The sequence below is a fragment of the Hoplias malabaricus genome, chromosome 8, assembly GCF_029633855.1.
Source record: "Hoplias malabaricus isolate fHopMal1 chromosome 8, fHopMal1.hap1, whole genome shotgun sequence".
Classification (NCBI taxonomy): Eukaryota; Metazoa; Chordata; class Actinopteri; order Characiformes; family Erythrinidae; genus Hoplias; species Hoplias malabaricus.
Window position 1 is genome coordinate 37,289,010 of NC_089807.1, and position 18,714 is coordinate 37,307,723.

At 38.1% G+C, this 18,714-nt stretch overlaps 2 protein-coding genes across 2 annotated transcripts; one reads left to right on the forward strand and one right to left on the reverse strand.

Moving 5' to 3' along the window:
- Positions 1-270: 270 nt before the first annotated feature.
- pold4 (DNA polymerase delta 4, accessory subunit) lies at positions 271-2,068 on the reverse strand. Its single transcript, XM_066678687.1, has 5 exons — positions 1,962-2,068; positions 1,469-1,573; positions 1,262-1,351; positions 1,001-1,112; positions 271-438 (listed from the first exon to the last, which is right to left on the reverse strand). Exons 2-5 carry the CDS (start codon positions 1,569-1,571, stop codon positions 414-416), a joined length of 330 nt encoding a protein of 109 aa, XP_066534784.1. The 5' UTR covers positions 1,572-1,573; positions 1,962-2,068; the 3' UTR covers positions 271-413.
- A 569-nt stretch (positions 2,069-2,637) lies between these two features.
- ssrp1b (structure specific recognition protein 1b) lies at positions 2,638-15,599 on the forward strand. The gene is made up of 18 exons (XM_066678686.1): positions 2,638-2,702; positions 3,495-3,588; positions 4,032-4,217; positions 4,305-4,410; positions 4,605-4,798; positions 5,374-5,474; positions 5,576-5,705; positions 5,929-6,032; positions 6,461-6,589; positions 6,705-6,926; positions 7,871-7,943; positions 8,744-8,876; positions 9,598-9,643; positions 9,726-9,849; positions 10,593-10,760; positions 10,877-10,974; positions 11,477-11,651; positions 13,056-15,599. The coding sequence occupies exons 2-18, from the start codon at positions 3,535-3,537 to the stop codon at positions 13,119-13,121; spliced, it is 2,109 nt and encodes a 702-aa protein (XP_066534783.1). The 5' UTR covers positions 2,638-2,702; positions 3,495-3,534; the 3' UTR covers positions 13,122-15,599.
- Positions 15,600-18,714: the final 3,115 nt, after the last annotated feature.

The following is an 18,714-nucleotide window of genomic DNA, read 5'->3' on the forward strand; positions in this document are numbered from 1 at the left end:
TGCTGAAGCCACTGATTATGACGGGTGTTGGCATACTCTGTGTTTAGTTAAATTAAGGTACAGCATTGGCACACTATACATTTTTATATAGGTGTAAATGTCGTCTGTGCCCAGATGGCACCAAAGCTGATCACATTCTGATAAAGTAATATAGCCTACCACACTTAAGTGATGGAAAAATTGAAAGTCATATTCACCGTGTCACTTTGGCTTTCCTTCTTAGAATAATATGTAATATATGATTATAATCACATAGATTTTTTTGCAAATCTTTATTAAAAATGTAGTGTAAAAAATAGCAAGCTCCCAAGTTGGATTAGCAACAGCAACAATCAAACATGAGCATTAAAACTACCATGATAACATACAATCCTGTCTTTTCCCTAACAGCATCTCTCTTCACTTTTATTTCCTCACAAGGGATAGTCACGCCACAGGCTGAAACACAGAGCACAACAAAAATAGTAAACACAAAGTAAGTGTTAAAACATATGGTATTAACATTCAATTGTAGACATCTGAATTTGTGTTATATTACTCAAGGTCAATGTACAGTACACCTGCACATGTCTTTTGATCAGGACAATATATTTGCATTTATTTAGAAAAGGCTCTTCTCCAAAGAACTGTGCAACTTTATTCACACTACAGAGGTTGGATAGTGTTAGGAGTCTTCTTGGTTTAATGTGGTGTTCTGAGATAAGCTGGTAACTCATTCTCAGGCTTATGAGTGATGTAATAATACATTAGTTTAAGGTCATATGTAAATTGTAAATTTGATTAACCATATCCAATATTTTCATAATTGTATTTTCATTATTAAATCAGATCATTCTTCTAAATAGCTCCCAATATTTCAGAGTCCTTGTTGATTTCCTGTATTAATGCTTATTGACATGATATGTAATGATATTTATTTATTTATGTATGCATACATGTATTTACACATGTACCCATGTGTGTGTGTGTGTGTGTGTGTGTGTGTGTTAGTTGATTGTACCTGTAAGTATACTCTGGGTCGGTATTCTCCTTTAGCAATATGTCTTTAATGTCCCGAGGGGGGTCAAGCCCATGCAGTGCAGCCCTTTCCCACCTCTGCAACCGACTAATCCCTACAGACATGCAGCATGAAGGAGGTTTTACAGAGAGAATAACAGATAGAAGCCTGACATGACAATTTTATTTTTCTGGACCCTTGCAATAATATGTTTGCTTACATTAAAATAACTTTATGAATGGTACTAAAAGCTGTATTTGTTACCTGTGCATGGCCCAAAACGCCAATCCAAATCAAAGTTCTTCAGCTCGTGCAGTTCAATCTCTCTCTTACTCAGAAGAGGAGGTTCTGGATCTGAGAAGGTATTATATGATAATAACATAACTATAGATTTCATATTACAACTAGATGTGAATAATTTAATTTGTTTTGGTAATAATCATTAAAAAAAAAATAGGTACAGAATCTCACCTGCAACTGGGGGTGAAGGAGGTTTCTTGTCTCTCCTGTCCTCTCTCTTTGCCTTCTTTACGACCTTAAACGTGTCTGTGATGAGGCCTCGTTTGGCTGTCATGTCTAGGATACATCAATGGTGCAATTAAAAGAGCCTGTTATATCTCTGATCTAATGCAAACCTGTCATCAGAACCTCCATACGGTCTAACTCCATTTGATCTGATTGACTTGATATGATATTATGTTCTATCCTTACTGTTATTTCAGGAAAACTATGTTGCTTAATTAAAATGTGCATTACATCAACAGAACTACTGTCATTCATTTAACTTAATCTGGGCGCAGTGCTGATGTATTTTATTAAAAATAAATTTGGCTGTATATTGCCCAGCCTCCTGTTTTGTTTCCTGTTTCCCCAAACATGAAAATAAAAAAGTCATTTGAAAAGCAGTTTTAACTCCCTTGTGCACACACACTTTACTACACCATCTACAGTATAAGACACCCACCTGCAGCTGATAGTCAGAAGAGACTGTAAATAATGTGTAAAAAGAACGGATGTAGGAAGGTTTTGCGTTGGGAACCGATCGTTTAAAAAACAAGGGGAAGGGCGGGGTCACGTGCAATGCGTCATTGCGTATATGTTAGTTCATAGGGAACGTATGACGTAGGCGCCTCGTCTTGCGCTCCTGATCCATGAAAGTGATGATTCTGAATACGGAACCGATTCTTCAAGTGATTCAATGATTCTAAATCGTGATTCATTTGAAAATTGTCTTAGCGTTGCTTATGTTTTACTTTAAATTATAATGAAAAGTACTGTATTGATAAATTTGAATTACTTTTTACTATTATTTAGTAGTAGTAGTAGTGGTAGTAGTAAGTGTAGTAGTGGTACTAGAATACACATAGCTTTATGTGTAACATGTTTCGCATAAAAGTGCGAATGGAACAAAGCAAAATATTTGAAGAACTGCAAAATTACTGAATATAATTAAAAGATAAAATAAATTAATTAACTGTTTTTATCTGTGAATTTCAAATGGACACACTGCTCATTTTGCCAGTGTATACATTTTACAGTTTGGTGAAATTTGTAATGATTCTTAATTATGAGGCGATATTAATTTGTGCCTCAGACGTATTGCGCAGACGCCAAAGAGTCGAATCAGTTGAACTGAATCGGTTCAGGAGACTCCGTGGTTCTGGAGTGGAATATCGACAGCGTTTTCTTCTAATTTCCAGAATATGTAAATGCTGTTTAACAATATTTGCGTGTTTCGGGTTTAGCTGTGATTGTATGACCAGCAAAACATTTTTTTGCCTGAATGTTTGATAAACGGCTTTCAGAACACTCTCACAGTTGCTGCCCTGAGGTTTAACTCACTGTAGCCATCTAGCTGGAGCTAACCAGCTCGTAGCATGATTTAGTCGCACAGTGTGTGTCAGTGAGGGAGAGGGACAGTGACAGACAGTGTGTTTAGCTCTGTGTCAACGGTGTCACTCTCTGCAGAAGACATTTGGAGTAGAGGAGGCTTATTCGAAAAAATGCACACTGCAGAGAAAGCAAAGAAGTGGCTTAAAACCAGGACCATGTTTTTTTTTTTAGTCCAGATTTAAACATTATAGAAATTACAGATGTTATTATAGACCATTTTTGTCTTCACAATAAACAACAACTGGCTCTGAAATGTTTTATATACTCATATTAAATGAAATAATTTATTTATGAAAATTATTTAATTATTGATTTATTTATTTTTATTTTAATCAAATGTTAAAATATTTTGTAATTTTGGGCCTGCCCCCTTTTTTCCACAAGAGTGTACACACTGATATGTGCGTTTCACTGTGTGTGTAGCTGTAGTTTATTGAATGAACATCATTTCCCTCATCCTTGTTTTTTTCCCTTTAACTCTCCCAAGATCACTCAAAGATTGAAGTAACATCAACGAGTATATTCATTCAAAGATTCAAAAAATTAGCTGTTTTAAGCCAACAAGTGTTGTGCTTTGTGTAATGATAATTTTCTGCTGTTGCAGATCTTCATCATAGCTGTGACAGGAGCGGGAAGCTGCTGGAATGACTGACATTCTGGAGTTTAATGATATTTTTCAGGAGGTTAAGGGTTCTTGGGTAAGAGAATGTCTCTGTTTTAAGGGGAAGAATGTGAGTGTTCCATCAGGAAGGCCATCGGGCATAAAACATCTGCTAAGTAGATCTGTTATCCGTTGTGGCGAGCCCTCATGGGAACAGCCAAATGTGGAAAAATGTACAATTTTGGTTGTATATAAAAACAACAACAAAAAAAATAGAATTAGTGCTTTGATTTATTCTTAAAAGTCTGAATTCATTGTTTTACAATACTGTTTAAATGTAATTAAATATTTATTACATGCTGCATATTTAATTACATGTATGGTTATATTACATTTTGTATAAACAAGGTATTTTCCTTGCTTCAGTTAAAATATCTCAAAATTATTATAACAGACAAATATTTAACTATTGGCAGAGGGTTACAAATGAAATGATTTATAAATAATTTTCTGTTTGTGTCTGTCTCTATCTTAATGCAGAATGATGGGCGTCTGCGATTCAGTAAACAGACGGTGGTGTATAAAAGCAGTAAGACGGGGAAAGTGGACAGTATCTCTGTCCCAGAGCTCTCTTATGCTCAGTGGAGACGAGTCTGTCTGGGTCATGGCATCAAACTCTGCACCAGCACTGGACATGTCTATAAATACGATGGCTTTAAAGACACAGTGAGTCAGAGGGTAGTTTTATTTTACTGGGAAAGAAACAAATGTATGATTTTAGTTTAATGTTCTTTCACGTTCCAACTCCTTCAGGACCTCGAAAAAATCTCAGAGTACTTCAAAGCCAATTACAAAGTGGAGCTGATTGAGAAAGACATGTGTGTAAAGGGCTGGAACTGGGGCACTGCTAAATTCAATGGTCAGTGGAAGTATATACTATGACAACCAGTTGCAGAATGATGCAAAATAATGTTGAATGTAAAAACATTTTGGCTTGGATGTAAGGGACAACGTTCATGAAACTTAGCTGTATGTGTGTGTGTGTGTGTGTGTGTGCGTGTGTGTGCGTGTGCGTGTGTGTGTGTGTGTGTGTGTGTGTGTGTGTGCGTCTAGGCCCCCTACTATCGTTTGAAGTGAGTGACAGTCCAGTGTTTGAGATTCCACTCTCCAGTGTGTCCCAGTGTGCCACTGGAAAAAATGAAGTCACTCTTGAGTTTCATCAGAATGATGATACAGAGGTGTCACTCATGGAAGTGCGGTTTTATGTCCCACCTACCACAGGAGATGAAGGGGCAGACCCTGTGGAGGTAAATGTTTTTGTGTTTGTGTCTGTTGTTGTAAAAACAGAAACTTACACATGGCTATACCTAGGAGGGTACATATCAAAATACGTAGAAAAAGTGTAAAGATATTATTTTAGTGAAGGTTTAACTGGAAGGATGGAGCCTAAAATATATGAGCAAATGTGCTGAAAAGTGCAGTACCTGAATAAATTACACATCTTCCAAAAATATAACCCACTGTAAATCATATTTGACTTTGTATGACAAGGTATAGACAACACCAACTGTCACCAGTAGGTGGTAGACCTTTCCACAAAAAAACAATGGAATTGAACTGTTTAGTTGGGATCATTTATAGGTAAAGCACAAGAAAGTATACAGATTAAATGTTAGATTTTATTTAATAATATGGTATATATGGTCATTTTCTTCTCAGTCTGAGCCTGTTTATGTACAGGCATTAATCAGAAACACTTCTCTCTTTGAACAAGTCCTCTTCTAAGCGCTGAACAGTAAGGAAGAGTTAAGAGGGTCTAACCAGCATAATGCCCTTCATATATATATCAGGCACTGAATGAGTTAACGTGGTGTTTTTTCAGGCATTTGCTCAGAACGTTCTCTCAAAGGCTGATGTGATCCAGGCCACAGGAGATGCCGTGTGCATCTTCAGAGAGCTGCAGTGTCTTACTCCCAGGGGCAGGTAGAAAAGAAAACTTTCTGTTACAGAGACCTTGGAAGATACTTTGCATGCTTTTAATTCATTTACAAGAAACTCGACTCTGTTCATGTCTGCCTTGGCAGGTATGATATCCGTATCTACCCAACCTTCCTCCACCTGCATGGCAAGACGTTTGACTATAAGATCCCTTACACAACAGTACTGAGGCTCTTCCTGCTGCCTCACAAAGATCAGAGGCAAATGTTCTTTGTGGTAAGTGATGGCTCTGCCTTTTTCTTGTAGGCTTTAAGAATATTTTGCTAATGTAACAAGACGCACTTGACATTCAAATCTGACATTACAAGGGGTCGAAAGGTAAAATAGATTCTGAGGATTACACTTAAAATAGATTACACAAAATCTGATTTTGTAATTCATTTGTTGTCATTTAAACCACAGTATTGATTTGTAGTCTGTTTTTTTTTTCCTCCTTTAGATTAGTCTGGATCCTCCTATTAAACAAGGTCAAACCCGCTACCACTTCCTCATCCTGCTCTTCTCAAAGGAAGAGGACATCAACCTCACCCTCAACATGAGCGAGTGAGTGAGCCGGGGAAACAGGAGAGAGTAAGAGAGACGAAACTAACAGGGGAAAATCATCAGAAGGTTTTAGGGTTCACAAAGACAAACAGAATGAAGCATATTGTTAAAATGGAGTGCGATTAGATTCAGAAGACAACGTACTTGTTTTCCCATGGACTCTTCTTGACTGACATGTAATGACTTTTGATGACATCATGATGGAACACTGATGGGGTGAAAAACAGCATTAAACAGTAATATCATGTTTCATCTCCTCCTCCCACCTCCACACCCATAAATGACTGAAGCATTAGCCAAGAGACCTTCCCTAATGACACATTACATTTGAAAATACATCACAATACAGAAAGAAAATGAATTTTAGTGATATTTGTATGGAGTTTTTTCATCTATATGATCTTTTCTGTCCATTTCGCCCTCTGCAGGGAGGAAGTGGAAAGGCGATTTGAAGGAAAACTTAACAAGAACATGTCTGGCTCTCTCTATGAGATGGTCAGCAGAGTGATGAAGGCTCTGGTCAACAGGAAGATCACAGTACCTGGAAACTTCCAAGGGTATAACTTAAAAACATACATACACTTTCGTTCATTCACAATGGTCACACATTCATTCATCATAATATGGATGAATAATTAGCCATTTTTGATTGTTTTCCTTCTCCATCTGCAGTCACTCCGGTGCTCAGTGTATTACCTGCTCATATAAAGCCAGCTCAGGGCTGCTGTATCCTCTGGAGAGAGGCTTCATCTATGTTCATAAGCCTCCAGTACACCTGCGCTTTGAGGAGATCTCCTGCGTGAACTTTGCCAGAGGAACCACAACTACACGGTCCTTTGACTTTGAAATAGAGACTAAGCAAGGGAACCAATACACATTCAGTAGCATAGAGAGGTAAGACTTACATTTCCTACAATTACAGTTATTGTTTTTTCAAAAAGCTTAAGGCTTATTATATATACAGTTATAAAACTTGTAACCTATTATCCTGCAATTGCTATGAATTATCTAGTAACTGCTGTGAAATTAATGTGCACGTACAACAGGATTGACATAGAGGCAGCATGTATGCATGAGGTGGGTTTATTTTTTTTATCAAAGTCCATGAGGACAAAGAAACAACAAGAATAAAATATATAAATAAGAACATTGTTGTTATATGTGCAGAAAAGCACCACAAGTAAACTTATAAGAGTGAGATATGGGTAGATAAAAATGTTTTGAAAAATGTAAGTGCCTGTCGAATCACATATTAAGCTGCTAAACTGCTGAAAGACTCTGGGTTACAGCATTCAGTCAAAATAAAGGAGCATTCAGTGACAGAGATGTTTCCTTAAAAAAGAAGTCTGAAAAAACTCAAAAGAAGGATGGTTGTCACAAAATATGTTTTAATAATTTGGAGCAATATTGTTTTATTAGGCGGCACGGTGGTGCAGCAGGTAGTGTCGCAGTAACACAGCTCCAGGGGCCTTTTGGTGTGTTCTCCCCGTGTCCATGTGGGTTTCCTCTGGGTGCTCCGGTTTCCTCCCACAGTCCAAAAACACACGTTGGTAGGTGGATTGGCGACTCAAAAGTGTCCGTAGGTGTGAATGTGAGTGTCTGTGTTGCCCTGTGAAGGACTGGCATCCCCTCCAGGGTGTATTCCCGCCTTGCACCCAATGATTCCAGGTAGACTCTGGACCCACCTCGACCCTGAACTGGATAAGGGGTTACAGATAATGAATGAATCAATTGTTTTATTAAATGAACTTCGTCAGACATGTATTCTTTCGGTGTGTTGGACTTCAAGTAACTTTTCATGCCTCTCTTTTGCTTTTCTCTAATTTTCTTTCCTGTAGAGAAGAATATGGAAAGCTGTTTGACTTTGTCAATGCAAAAAAACTCAGCATCAAGAACAGAGGCTTCAAAGAGGTACATAATATGGAAATCAGTTTATTAAACTCATGCTCATATTTTAGGAAAGCAGCAGTCTTTATTTTCAGGCCAAGAACCCCATAAACAGTTTTCCTCATTAGACAAACATTCATTCTTCTCTATGTCTCTGTGTTCTGTGTATGTGTGTGTTCCTGTAGAAAAAGGTTGGTATTGGTTTGGAGTGGTTTGGGTGCTCTATTAATTGCATGATTGCTGTGTGATTACTTCTGAGAGTAATTATAGTGCCGTTCTTTAGCTCGGTCACAATCACAATTTGCTGAATGTATGTTCTACTAATTGGTTAATGCTTGAAAAAGACTGGACCAAATGTGCTGGCTTATATCAAGTAAAGGGGCTCAACTTTGCTGGGTTTGGATTCTCAATGCAGTGGTTATGTTCAGTACACACAAAATGTACTTTTAAACATAACAGAATCTATACATGTAAATTAGTTATGTGACATGACCACAACCACTGCGTGTCGGGTTGGGATCGGCTTGTGTGGGGGTTACTGTTGGTGGTTTTGTTAATAAAATGTATACTAAAATCACATTTCTCTATTGGTGAGGATCGATAGCATTATAACCACTATTTTGTGAACGATGGATAAGCATGGGTTTATGTATTTGTAATAAACACTTGTTGAAATTATACAATCTTCAAAAGACTTCATGTTTGCCTGAAAATGGAAATAAATTATTTTTTCCAAAAGTAATTTTACTGCTGAAAAGCAGTTCAGTCCATTTCTCAGTGTTTATATATTTATTATCTAATTTTTGCAATTTCTATGATGGCAGGGTATGAAGGCCAATGATGACATGTATAGTGACTCAGATGAGGACCAGCATGATGCTTACCTGGAACGCATGAAGCAGGAGGGAAAAATCAGAGAAGAGGCCAACGACAGCGACGATTCTGAGGCAGGCAGTGGTAAGTGGCCGCTAAATCAGCCAAATACAAAAGCCACAGAGAATCCAGTGACATTCAGTAATAAAATATATTATGTTGAACTGTAGAGCGACAGGGTCGCAGTCACAGCTCCAGGGACCTGGAGGTTGTGGGTTCAAGTCCCGCTCCGGGTGACTGTCTGTGAGGAGTTTGGTGTGTTCTCCCCGTGTCTGCGTGGGTTTCCTCTCACAGTCCAAAAACACAAGTTGGTTGGTGGATTGGCGACTCAAAAGTGTCCGTAGATGTGAGTGTGTGTTGCCATGTGAAGGACTGGCGCCCTCTCCAGGGTGTATTCCCGCCTTGCGGCCAATGATTCCAGGTAGGCTCTGGACCCACCGCGACCCTGAACTGGATAAGCGCTTACAGATAATGAATGAATGAATGAATGGATGTTGAACTGTAAACATACTAAACCTTTTGTTTACCACAGGGTCAGAAAATGGTCGTTTTCCCCAAATCTCTTTTTCCTATATTCAGAAATCAGCTTAGATCTGCAAATTCACACACATCTCTTTTAGTTGTAGCACCATTCTAAAACGCACTTGCAACTACACATCTCACAAAACATCATCAATCATCCGTTAGTTATTTTGCATGTTAGTCATACAGGTCCCTACTGTAAAAATAGGGAGTAAAATTTAGGTATAAAACCCATCGATAACTCTTATCAGTCCTTAACACTTATTTTACTCTGCTCTCACAGATGAATCATTCAATCCTGGGGAAGAAGATGAGGACATTGCAGAAGAGTAAGTGGGTTTTGTCTTAATGTTGTTATACAGTAATATTGTGTAGTTAATGTTGTGTTTCTCTTGTGTTTGTGTGTATCAGATATGACAGTAAGGCTTCAGCTAGTGAGAGTAGTGGTGATGAAGCAGACAGTGATGATGACAGAAAGAAGAAACCATCCAAGAAAGCCAAAATAGTGAAGGAGAAAAAGCCACGTAAGAAAGAGGTGAGAAGGGGGTGGGTATACAGACACTTAAAGCTCACTGATGTTTTTTTGCTACACAGATAAATGCATTTTTTTGTATTTGAAAATAACAACAATTGTTTTATATTGTTATGAACACAAAGAACAGGTTTTTACACGTTTATTGAGAGGATGTGGGAAATTTTCATCAGCATGTTAATTTATTAACACGTGCAGTTTATTTGTATGTGATTTCATGTACAATAATAATAAATTCTGCTCTATAAGTGTAAATTGGGATGGGCAAATAGTCAATTAATTGATGGATATTCAGAATCACCAAAAATCATGATCAAATCAGTCTCATAATAAGACTTATTAGGCTCTGTGAATAAGCTATAACAAGGTTATATTGCATTCTGGAGAATTTCCAGCAGGGTATGCCCTTAGCACACAATACACTTTTGTGTTTATCACGAGTCCCGCTCTGGGTGACTGTCTGTGAGGAGTTGGTGTGTTCTCCCTGTGTCTGCGTGGGTTTCCTCTGGGTGCTCCAGTTTCCTCCCACAGTCCAGAAAACACACGTTGGTTGGTGGATTGGCGACTCAAAAGTGTCTGTAGGTGTGAGTGTGTGAGTGAAGGTGTGATCATAGTTTTGAAATACTAAGCAGTAAATGATGGCGTTTAAAAGTCAGAACCCAGATAATTAAATAATACTGTAATCTCACCAGCCGTGTGGTAGAGAAATGTTGCTTAAGATTATTTGTACATATTTGTCCGAGCAGAAGAAGATGAAGGACAGCAGTGCTCCCAAGAGGCCCATGAGTGCATACATGCTATGGCTGAACTCTAGTAGAGAGCGCATAAAGGCAGAAAACCCTGGAATCTCTGTAACTGAGATTTCAAAGAAGGCTGGTGAGATGTGGAAGCAACTGAGCAAAGACAAGAAGGAGGTGATTGATATATTTCATTTTTTTTCCTTTTTTATCCAAGCTTGGGCCATAGTATACAAATTTAGCTATTTCACTCTTTCTTTCTTTGTTCCCTCTCTCTTTCTTCTCTTTCGCAGGAGTGGGAAGGGAAAGCTGAGGATGCTAAGAAAGACTATGAACGAGCAATGAAAGAGTACAGGGAGAGTGGAGGAGGCTCATCAGGCACCTCAAAAAAGTACTAAAGCAGCATGCTTAATATGATGTTTTTTTTTCACGTGGTTATAAAGAGCATTTAACTTTACACATCTTGTCAAGATTGGTGTTTAGTCAAGGCAGTAAGAACCAATCAGCTTTGTTCTTACACTAAATGATCCTCCAATAATATGGAAGGTAGAAACTATAGATAATAGTAAAAAATAAACTTGAATTTTGTACTGCTGGAAGGAAAAAATATAACAAAAACAAGTGCATAGCTTAATTCAGATTATACACAATAAACTTGGTGTTGCATGAACTTGATTATTGTTTATGCATCACCACTAACTGCAGGGTTCTCTCTTAATACGAATGTGCCCAGTCAGCACTGAAAACACTGAAAGCTTATTATGCATGTGGCACATGACAGCTGGAATTATTACTGATGACTTGTGCTTACTGGAATCTTATCACATCTATAATGACTATAATGGGAAAACAATTATTAGTCTGTTTTTCATCTGTTGTTTCTCTTCCTGAAGGGAAAAGAAGAAGGGGAAGAAGAATGAGAAGAAGAAGAAGAAGAAGTCGTCAGGTGGAGGGAAGGAGAGAGAAAAGGAAAAGGCAACTGGGAACGACAGCTTTAAGAGTCGAGAATTTATCTCTAGTGAGGAGAGTTCATCGGAGTCGGACCGGGGAAAGGGGCGTAAGCGCAAAGTATGGCCACAAACATACAGACACGTATTTTTTTGTGTATTTGTGATTTTCATATAACTGCAGTGGGGCGGCACGGTGGCGCAGCAGGTAGTGTCGCAGTCACACAGCTCCAGGGACCTGGAGGTTGTGGGTTCAATCCCGCTCTGTCCAGGGACCTGGAGGTTGTGGGTTCAAGTCCCGCTCTGGGTGACTGTCTGTGAGGAGTGTGGTGTGTTCTCCTCGTGTCCGCGTGGGTTTCCTCCGGGTGCTCCGGTTTCCTCCCACAGTCCAAAAACACACGTTGGTAGGTGGATTGGCGACTCAAAAAGTGTCCATAGGTGTAAGTGTGTGAGTGAATGTGTGAGTGTGTGTTGCCCTGTGAAGGACTAGCGCCCCCTCCAGGGTGTATTCCTGCCTTGCGCCCAATGATTCCAGGTAGGCTCTGGACCCACCGCGACCCTGAACTGGATAAGATAATGAATGAATGAATATAACTGCAGTTCACTATTCCTAAAGTCGACCAGCTCCAGGTGGTAAATCTAGGCTGTATAAACACATCTCCACTGTGGTCATAGTTCATGAACAGTTATTATTAATTGTAAGAGCTGTAGTCATGTTAGTCTGCACTAAAGGTAAAGGATTTATGATTATTGAGGAGAGTTTATTTAATTAAATTGATATTTGAGTAATATCAGTACAATTACATTTATTTATAGAGTTTTTATAATTAATCAGTGCCTACAAACCTCCAAAATGACTTTTTTTGAATATATACAAGAGGAAGCTGATTTCATGTATTCATAAGGGGGTTTAGTTGCAGACCTGCTGTTCTCACCATGTTATGTTTCTATGGGTCTTATGGTTCTAAAAAAGTTTGTGGCTTAAACATACAAAGCAGTAATCCACTATATGGAAAAGGGTCACATATTACTCTGTATTGTTTCTATGTGCCCAGCTGTCCCCTAACAGTAGAAATGTTTTGTATTATTGGTGGATATATTTATAATCTCTATAATGCTCATTTAACCCCAAAGTATCAAAAGCAGTAGCAAAGTAGTCTTATGAACACTTGAGCTGTGTGGGCTACAGGACAAATTAATTGATTTTCATATGTCCCTGGAATCCATATCCTTGTGGTTGTGGTACTACTGTGGTATAAAGAGGGAGACAGTGTGTCTAAAACACACAAGCCTGTTAGTTGTTGCACATTAACAAAAAAGTAATCTATATTCACGTATGTATTTCATGATGTTTGCATTTCTGCTCAAACACAAGTTTAAACATAAACACAAAACACGGTTGACAGATAGATTTTTAATTTTAATAAAACATAAGACGTTTGTCATGGCTAATGATTAAAAAACACTTTTGTTTCTCAACTCTTTTTCTCTTTCTCCTCCATTTCTCTTTCTGTCTGTGGTGCAGGGCTCAGATGTTGAAGAAGAGGGGACCAGCACTCCACCCAGCTCAGCAGAGTCTGGCTCCGACTGAAGGAAACACTGAAAGGAGAGAGAGAAAGAAGGGATAATGAGTTATCCTTCATTATTCTTCTAATGTGACTCCCTGATTTTGTCTCCCTAAATTTTTTTCTTTCAGCTTCTAAATCTACTTTCCACATTATCCAGTTTATTAATATATTGTTCTATAGCTAAAAGATTTCAGTTAACATTTCTTCTACAGTTTCTGACGTGTAAAATAACGTGTGTAAATATACCCTGTCGGTTTAATAGGACGTGTATCTAATGTATTTATTGTAATGTCAAATCACAGAATGTGCTTCTGCAAATCTTTTACTAAAACCCCAAATGCACTTTTACATAGATTTTGGATCACTCAGTTCAAAGTATATACAGCAATGTGACAAAGTCAGAGACAACTCTTTATTATTTTCCCGTCAAAACGGCCTTTAACTACAAGTTATTTATTTTCCAGAAGATATGCTGAAGAGATTAAAGAATGTTTCTTTAGATCTAAAAAAATCCCACCGGTGTCTCTGTACATTCTTCGACTGTGAGGTCAACTCAACATTCTGGGTCTGAAAGTAAGTTGAAATATTGAGAGGCCACTACTGAAAAAAGGAAACAAACAAGAACATTTGCAATTAAAACATGGATCTGCTGGTATTCTCAGAACAATGGACTGACCACCTCAAAGCACCAGATCTCAATATCATCGAAGCTGTTTGGGATTACTGGAATTTTAAGAAGCAGGAAAAAACGTTTTGCCTATAAATTAAATAATGAAAGAGTGGTCTATGAATTTTGTACAGCGCTGTGAGTATTTTAGTGTAAAAACTGCCACACATTTAATACCACTTGGTTGTGGTATTCAGCAGTGCTATTATTAAGACGTATTGATGGCAGCTTTGTTTTATTTGATAGAGGTGGATGTTTGTCTTACCTCATGTTGATTCTGAGTCAGTGTTGAAAAGATGTGGCCTATTCAAAACAATCTAATATACAGTACTGTGCAAATGTATTAGGCACCTAATACAATATTATTATTTATTTATTCATTCATTCATTATCTGTAGCCGCTTATCCAGTTCAGGGTCACGGTGGGTCCAGAGCCTACCTGGAATCATTGGGCGCAAAGTGGGAATACACCCTGGAGGGGGCGCCAGTCCTTCACAGGGCAACACACACACTCACAAATTCACTCACACACTCACACTTACGGACACTTTTGAGTCGCCAATCCACCTACTAACGTGTTTTTGGACCGTGGGAGGAAACCCACCCAGACACAGGGAGAACACACCACACTCCTCACAGACAGTCACCCGGAGTGGGAATTGAACCCACAACTATTATTATTTAATGTAATTGATTTTCTCAATAATTGTGATGCTTGTATTCAACTATATATAATTACAACAAATGCATAAACACAAATACAATAAAAGTATTTTGTCTAAAATGTGTTAGACGTGTTGTGAGCCAGTGCAAAAGCAAAGTTTGTTTCCAGATATTCTCCTGGATTGTATGGATTTCTTAAATCAACAGCACCTTTGATTTAACAAAGAGTTTAAAGTATGTATTGGATGATAACCTCGAATAATCCTGGGCTGCTATGATGAGAGATGTGGAAAGGGTTAAACCAACACATTCACACACACTATATAATCACTATTTACTCTAATTTATTTATTTATTTATTATTATTATATTTTTAGCAAATACACTCTTGCATTTTAAATCATTTCTGAGGTGCCCAATACTTTTGTACAGTACTTTACATTTCATGTGCATTTAATTATAACTGCTTTATTCTTGTTTTGTTTTGGGTGTTGGGGTGAGAGTCTTTGGGAAGCTCTAAGGACCAGTGAATGAGTTTGACCAGAGCACAAAACAGCCTAATGCCCTCACACCACTCACCCTGGGTCAACAACACTCCGAAGATAGGAACATTTTCATAAAACAGTATTTCCTTTTTTTTTTTTTTTTTTGAGTGAGAATGTGTTGCTCAGATTAACCTACTTCACCCCATACAAAAAGGCTTGGTGTATGCTAAACTTCTAAAAATCTGATGGTAGTGATTCAAAATATGAATCTTTCTCTATAAAGTTGAAGAAAATGGTTATACCTTTTAAAGTCTATGACACAAGTCTATATTTATAACTCTCTGTTGATTGGTAATTTTCAAATGTTTTTCAAGAAGGTTTTTTTAGCTTTTCTCAGTCTGTTCCATTGTGATGTCAAGACTAGCCAATCAGTGACTGTTAATAGGCAGATTGGAATCTTAGAGGTCACTTCCATTTGAGACGTTCTTTTACTTATAGAATGTTTACTGTCTTGTTTAACACATTTATTTGTGTCACATTGCAGTGTCAGTTATGTGGATTATTGCTATCAGTTTGTGTAGCTGATTTCTTGCTGGCATTTACCAGTATATAATAAACCATCTAAAAGGATTTCTATAGAGATCTTGGTCTGCTGTGGTTAACCTTAAAAAACAGACTGCAATTAAAGACACATCTTGGTTAATTCATTGCCTGTGTACATTACTTTTACATTACATTACATTACTTTATTTGCTACACAAAACGTTGGATTTTCTTTTTTAATTCATGCGAGAACTTACATTTACGTTTCGGCATAGCTGCTCGAGATGAGGGTAGATACATGAGCTTTGCCTGACGTAAACAAGGATTACTGACGTGCAGACTGACCAATTAAATGTTTACAGAGAAGGTTATCGACCAATAACGGTAGCTCTACAGTCAGACCGTCCAATCAGAAGATTTTAGGCTACTTCACCACGCCCCCTTCTCACTGAAACGAACCAAACGAAGTAGGGGAGGGCGGGACTAGTTTGTGAACGAAACTTCTCGAAATTCTATGTAAGCTCTAGAAAAGCAAAATCCCGGACCTTTGTGAAATTCCGCCAGGACATTTTTTAAGTCTAAAAATAAGGACATGTCCGGGTAAAAGAGGACGTCTGGCCACCCGAAAAATAGGTTAATGTAGCATTGGGGGACTCATCTAATGGCTGATATGGTGTTCTTCCCAAACTCATAACTGACTCCCAGTCTGTCATGTGGAGGCCTGCAGTGTTATTTCACTATGTACACCAACTCTGACAGAAAGGAGACGGCAGACCACTCTTCGCCCACTCAGGGCAAAGGTCCACTAGTGTATTGCACAGCATTTTCTGGGCGGACCGCTGGTGATTAAGCAGAATTTTAGACAAAATGCCACATTTTAGCACTTTTCCAGTCACAGTCCAATTTACATTTTGTAACTTTATTAGGTTCTTTTTTTTTCTTTATGAATAAGATTATTAAATACTTTTAATCCTGCACAGTGTCAACATTTTTAGAATAATCATTTTATATCAGGCTTATACTAATTATTTTATCTCTCATAGTTGTTGGAAATATTTCTTTTCTTTCTTTCTTTTTATCTGTAACCGCTTATCCAGTTCAGTGTCACGGTGGGTCCAGAGCCTACCTGGAATCATTGGGCGCAAGGCGGGGAATACACCCTGGAGGGGACGCCAGTCCTTCACAGGGCTGGTAATATTTGTATTAGTTTGTTTTCCAGAATAAAAGTTTCTGTGAGTTTAAAATCTGTTTGAGGAGATTATAAATGAGCCTTTTTTTGCCAGTGGACCGATATATGCTCACTGTCTGGGAACCAAATTTTAGAGGTTTTTCAATCAACTGTAGACACACAGGACTGCATTAGACATGTACTGTTGATGAGGAGAAACCTTCTGTGGTTTCAGACAAAGAGCAGAAAATGTGGTTATAACAAATGACCCTTCCTCCCAAGTGTGGTTTATAAAAGAGAGAAATGAATGACTGTGGTCACAAAGGACTGCACTGACTTTAAGCTTAGCTTGTTTATGGTATGGTGTTAGAGTGGAGTGAAAGAAGTGTGGACTTAAAGAATCAGATAAAGAGAACCCTTTTAGTGTTCAAGTGAGTGTAACTTGAAACTAGACTCATACCCCAGAGAGACTTCTTAGAGCACATTAACTCTGATTGCTCCATTTTTACTGGTATCAGAGCTTCGGTTTGGTCAGTGTATCTGTCACTTCTTTCAGCAGAATCTGTAGTTTTTTTTCCTTATAGTTTAACAGTGCATGTCTGCGCTGATCTTTTTGGTGCCATACATGTTTGGGCATTTATGACATATTTAAGCATTTGTGGACATAGTTTGACAAAGTTTGACAAGAAAGACCCATATTACTTATAGTAGAGTGTGTGAAACACCTGACAAATTCAATGTTGCCCAACAAACACCAATAAGCGCAAACGTGTGTTTGATAGTCTAAACTTGCTTTTAAGGATTTTTGTAAAGTCTACAATGTCTTAACAGTGTTCTCTATTTACACTGTTTCAGAATCTTCTCATTGTTTACGGCATTCTAGAATAATCTCTTCCATACAAATGGCTGTAGAATTTTGTTCTATAATATTATTGCTGTAAAAAAAAATCTGATGGTTCTAGAATGTTCCTCACCTTTTATCTCTTGCAGAATACCCTCAACTTTCACAGTCTTCTAGAAAATTCTGTCCCTCCCTTAGTATATACTTGCCATTCAAAATGTTGTATAAGACCCTTCCCTTCACAGTGTTCTTCACAGTCTATGCCCAGTGACAGGGTTGTATTTTCTACATTCTCAGTTTCTAGAAAACCCTAATCCCCTTTACAGTGTTCATTTAGTCTTAATTCCTAAAGCATGCCTTAGAACATTGGTGTTTGCTGGAGTTGGTTATCAGTGAATTTCAGCGCTGTCATATTTGTTTGACTAATTGAATTATGGGTACTGTAGTGTTTACTCATGTAGTGTAGTGGATCATTTGATTGCTGCAGATGTTGTAGATGCTAGAGGAAAAACTGAAGAAAATTTGAAGCTGATCGTACACCAAAAAGATACTGCTGTCTGCCCTATGTTCATCATGAACCTTCTTTCTAATCTGTCCATTTTTTCTGTCTACTTTGCTTCTTATTGCATTTGCTGCAGTCTTATTCATCAATTTGTATTGAGTCCAGTCCATTTTCTCGCCCCCTCTCTGTCTCTCCTCGTCACTGTTTCATTACCTATATATCGCTCTCTCTTCCCCTGTCTCTCTCTCCTCAAGCTCCTATTTCATGAGAATCAAATCGGATGTCCGGCACTCAGCATCACTTTAAATGATCATAATCTTCTTCCAACCCCCACACTGTTGTCTGAACTCTGCTACTCTGTTGTGTTTTTCTCTTGTGGTGTGTGTTATTTTGTGTGTTTTTGTGAGAGAAAATCGTTGCTACATGAGAGTAAAACCACAGGCCTAATGGCCCCACTTATGTTCATGTTAAGAGACTGTAATCATGGTTAGTGTGTGTGTGTGTGTGTGTGTGTGTGTGTGTGTGTGTGTGGATTGGCATTCTCTTTAGTGTAGTAAAGTCTCTTGAGAAAGTGTAATCCTTTAATTTCTTTCACATTAAAATCCATAGTGGTGTTATTACTGGATTTTCAGTTCTCCTAACTTAGTTAGCAGCAGCCATTCTGTCCTTTCTCATACTATAATAGAGTAATAGGGTTCTAATGTCCCGCTGACTTGACTGCATTAATGCTTTAAAGAACCCTGCTGC

What these genes read in the sequence shown, in the direction of transcription:
- pold4 (XM_066678687.1), bottom strand. Translation starts at nt 1,571, where the DNA reads ATGACAGCCAAACGAGGCCTCATCACAGACACGTTTAAGGTCGTAAAG. An exon ending in GCGTTTTGGGCCATGCACAG is followed by an intron (nt 1,113 to 1,261) that starts GTAACAAATACA and finishes GCATGTCTGTAG; the next exon opens with GGATTAGTCGGTTGCAGAGG. An exon ending in GACCCAGAGTATACTTACAG is followed by an intron (nt 439 to 1,000) that starts GTACAATCAACT and finishes TCTGTGTTTCAG; the next exon opens with CCTGTGGCGTGACTATCCCT.
- ssrp1b (XM_066678686.1), top strand. Translation starts at nt 3,535, where the DNA reads ATGACTGACATTCTGGAGTTTAATGATATTTTTCAGGAGGTTAAGGGT. An exon ending in CGATTCTGAGGCAGGCAGTG is followed by an intron (nt 8,877 to 9,597) that starts GTAAGTGGCCGC and finishes CTGCTCTCACAG; the next exon opens with ATGAATCATTCAATCCTGGG. An exon ending in TCATCAGGCACCTCAAAAAA is followed by an intron (nt 10,975 to 11,476) that starts GTACTAAAGCAG and finishes CTCTTCCTGAAG; the next exon opens with GGAAAAGAAGAAGGGGAAGA.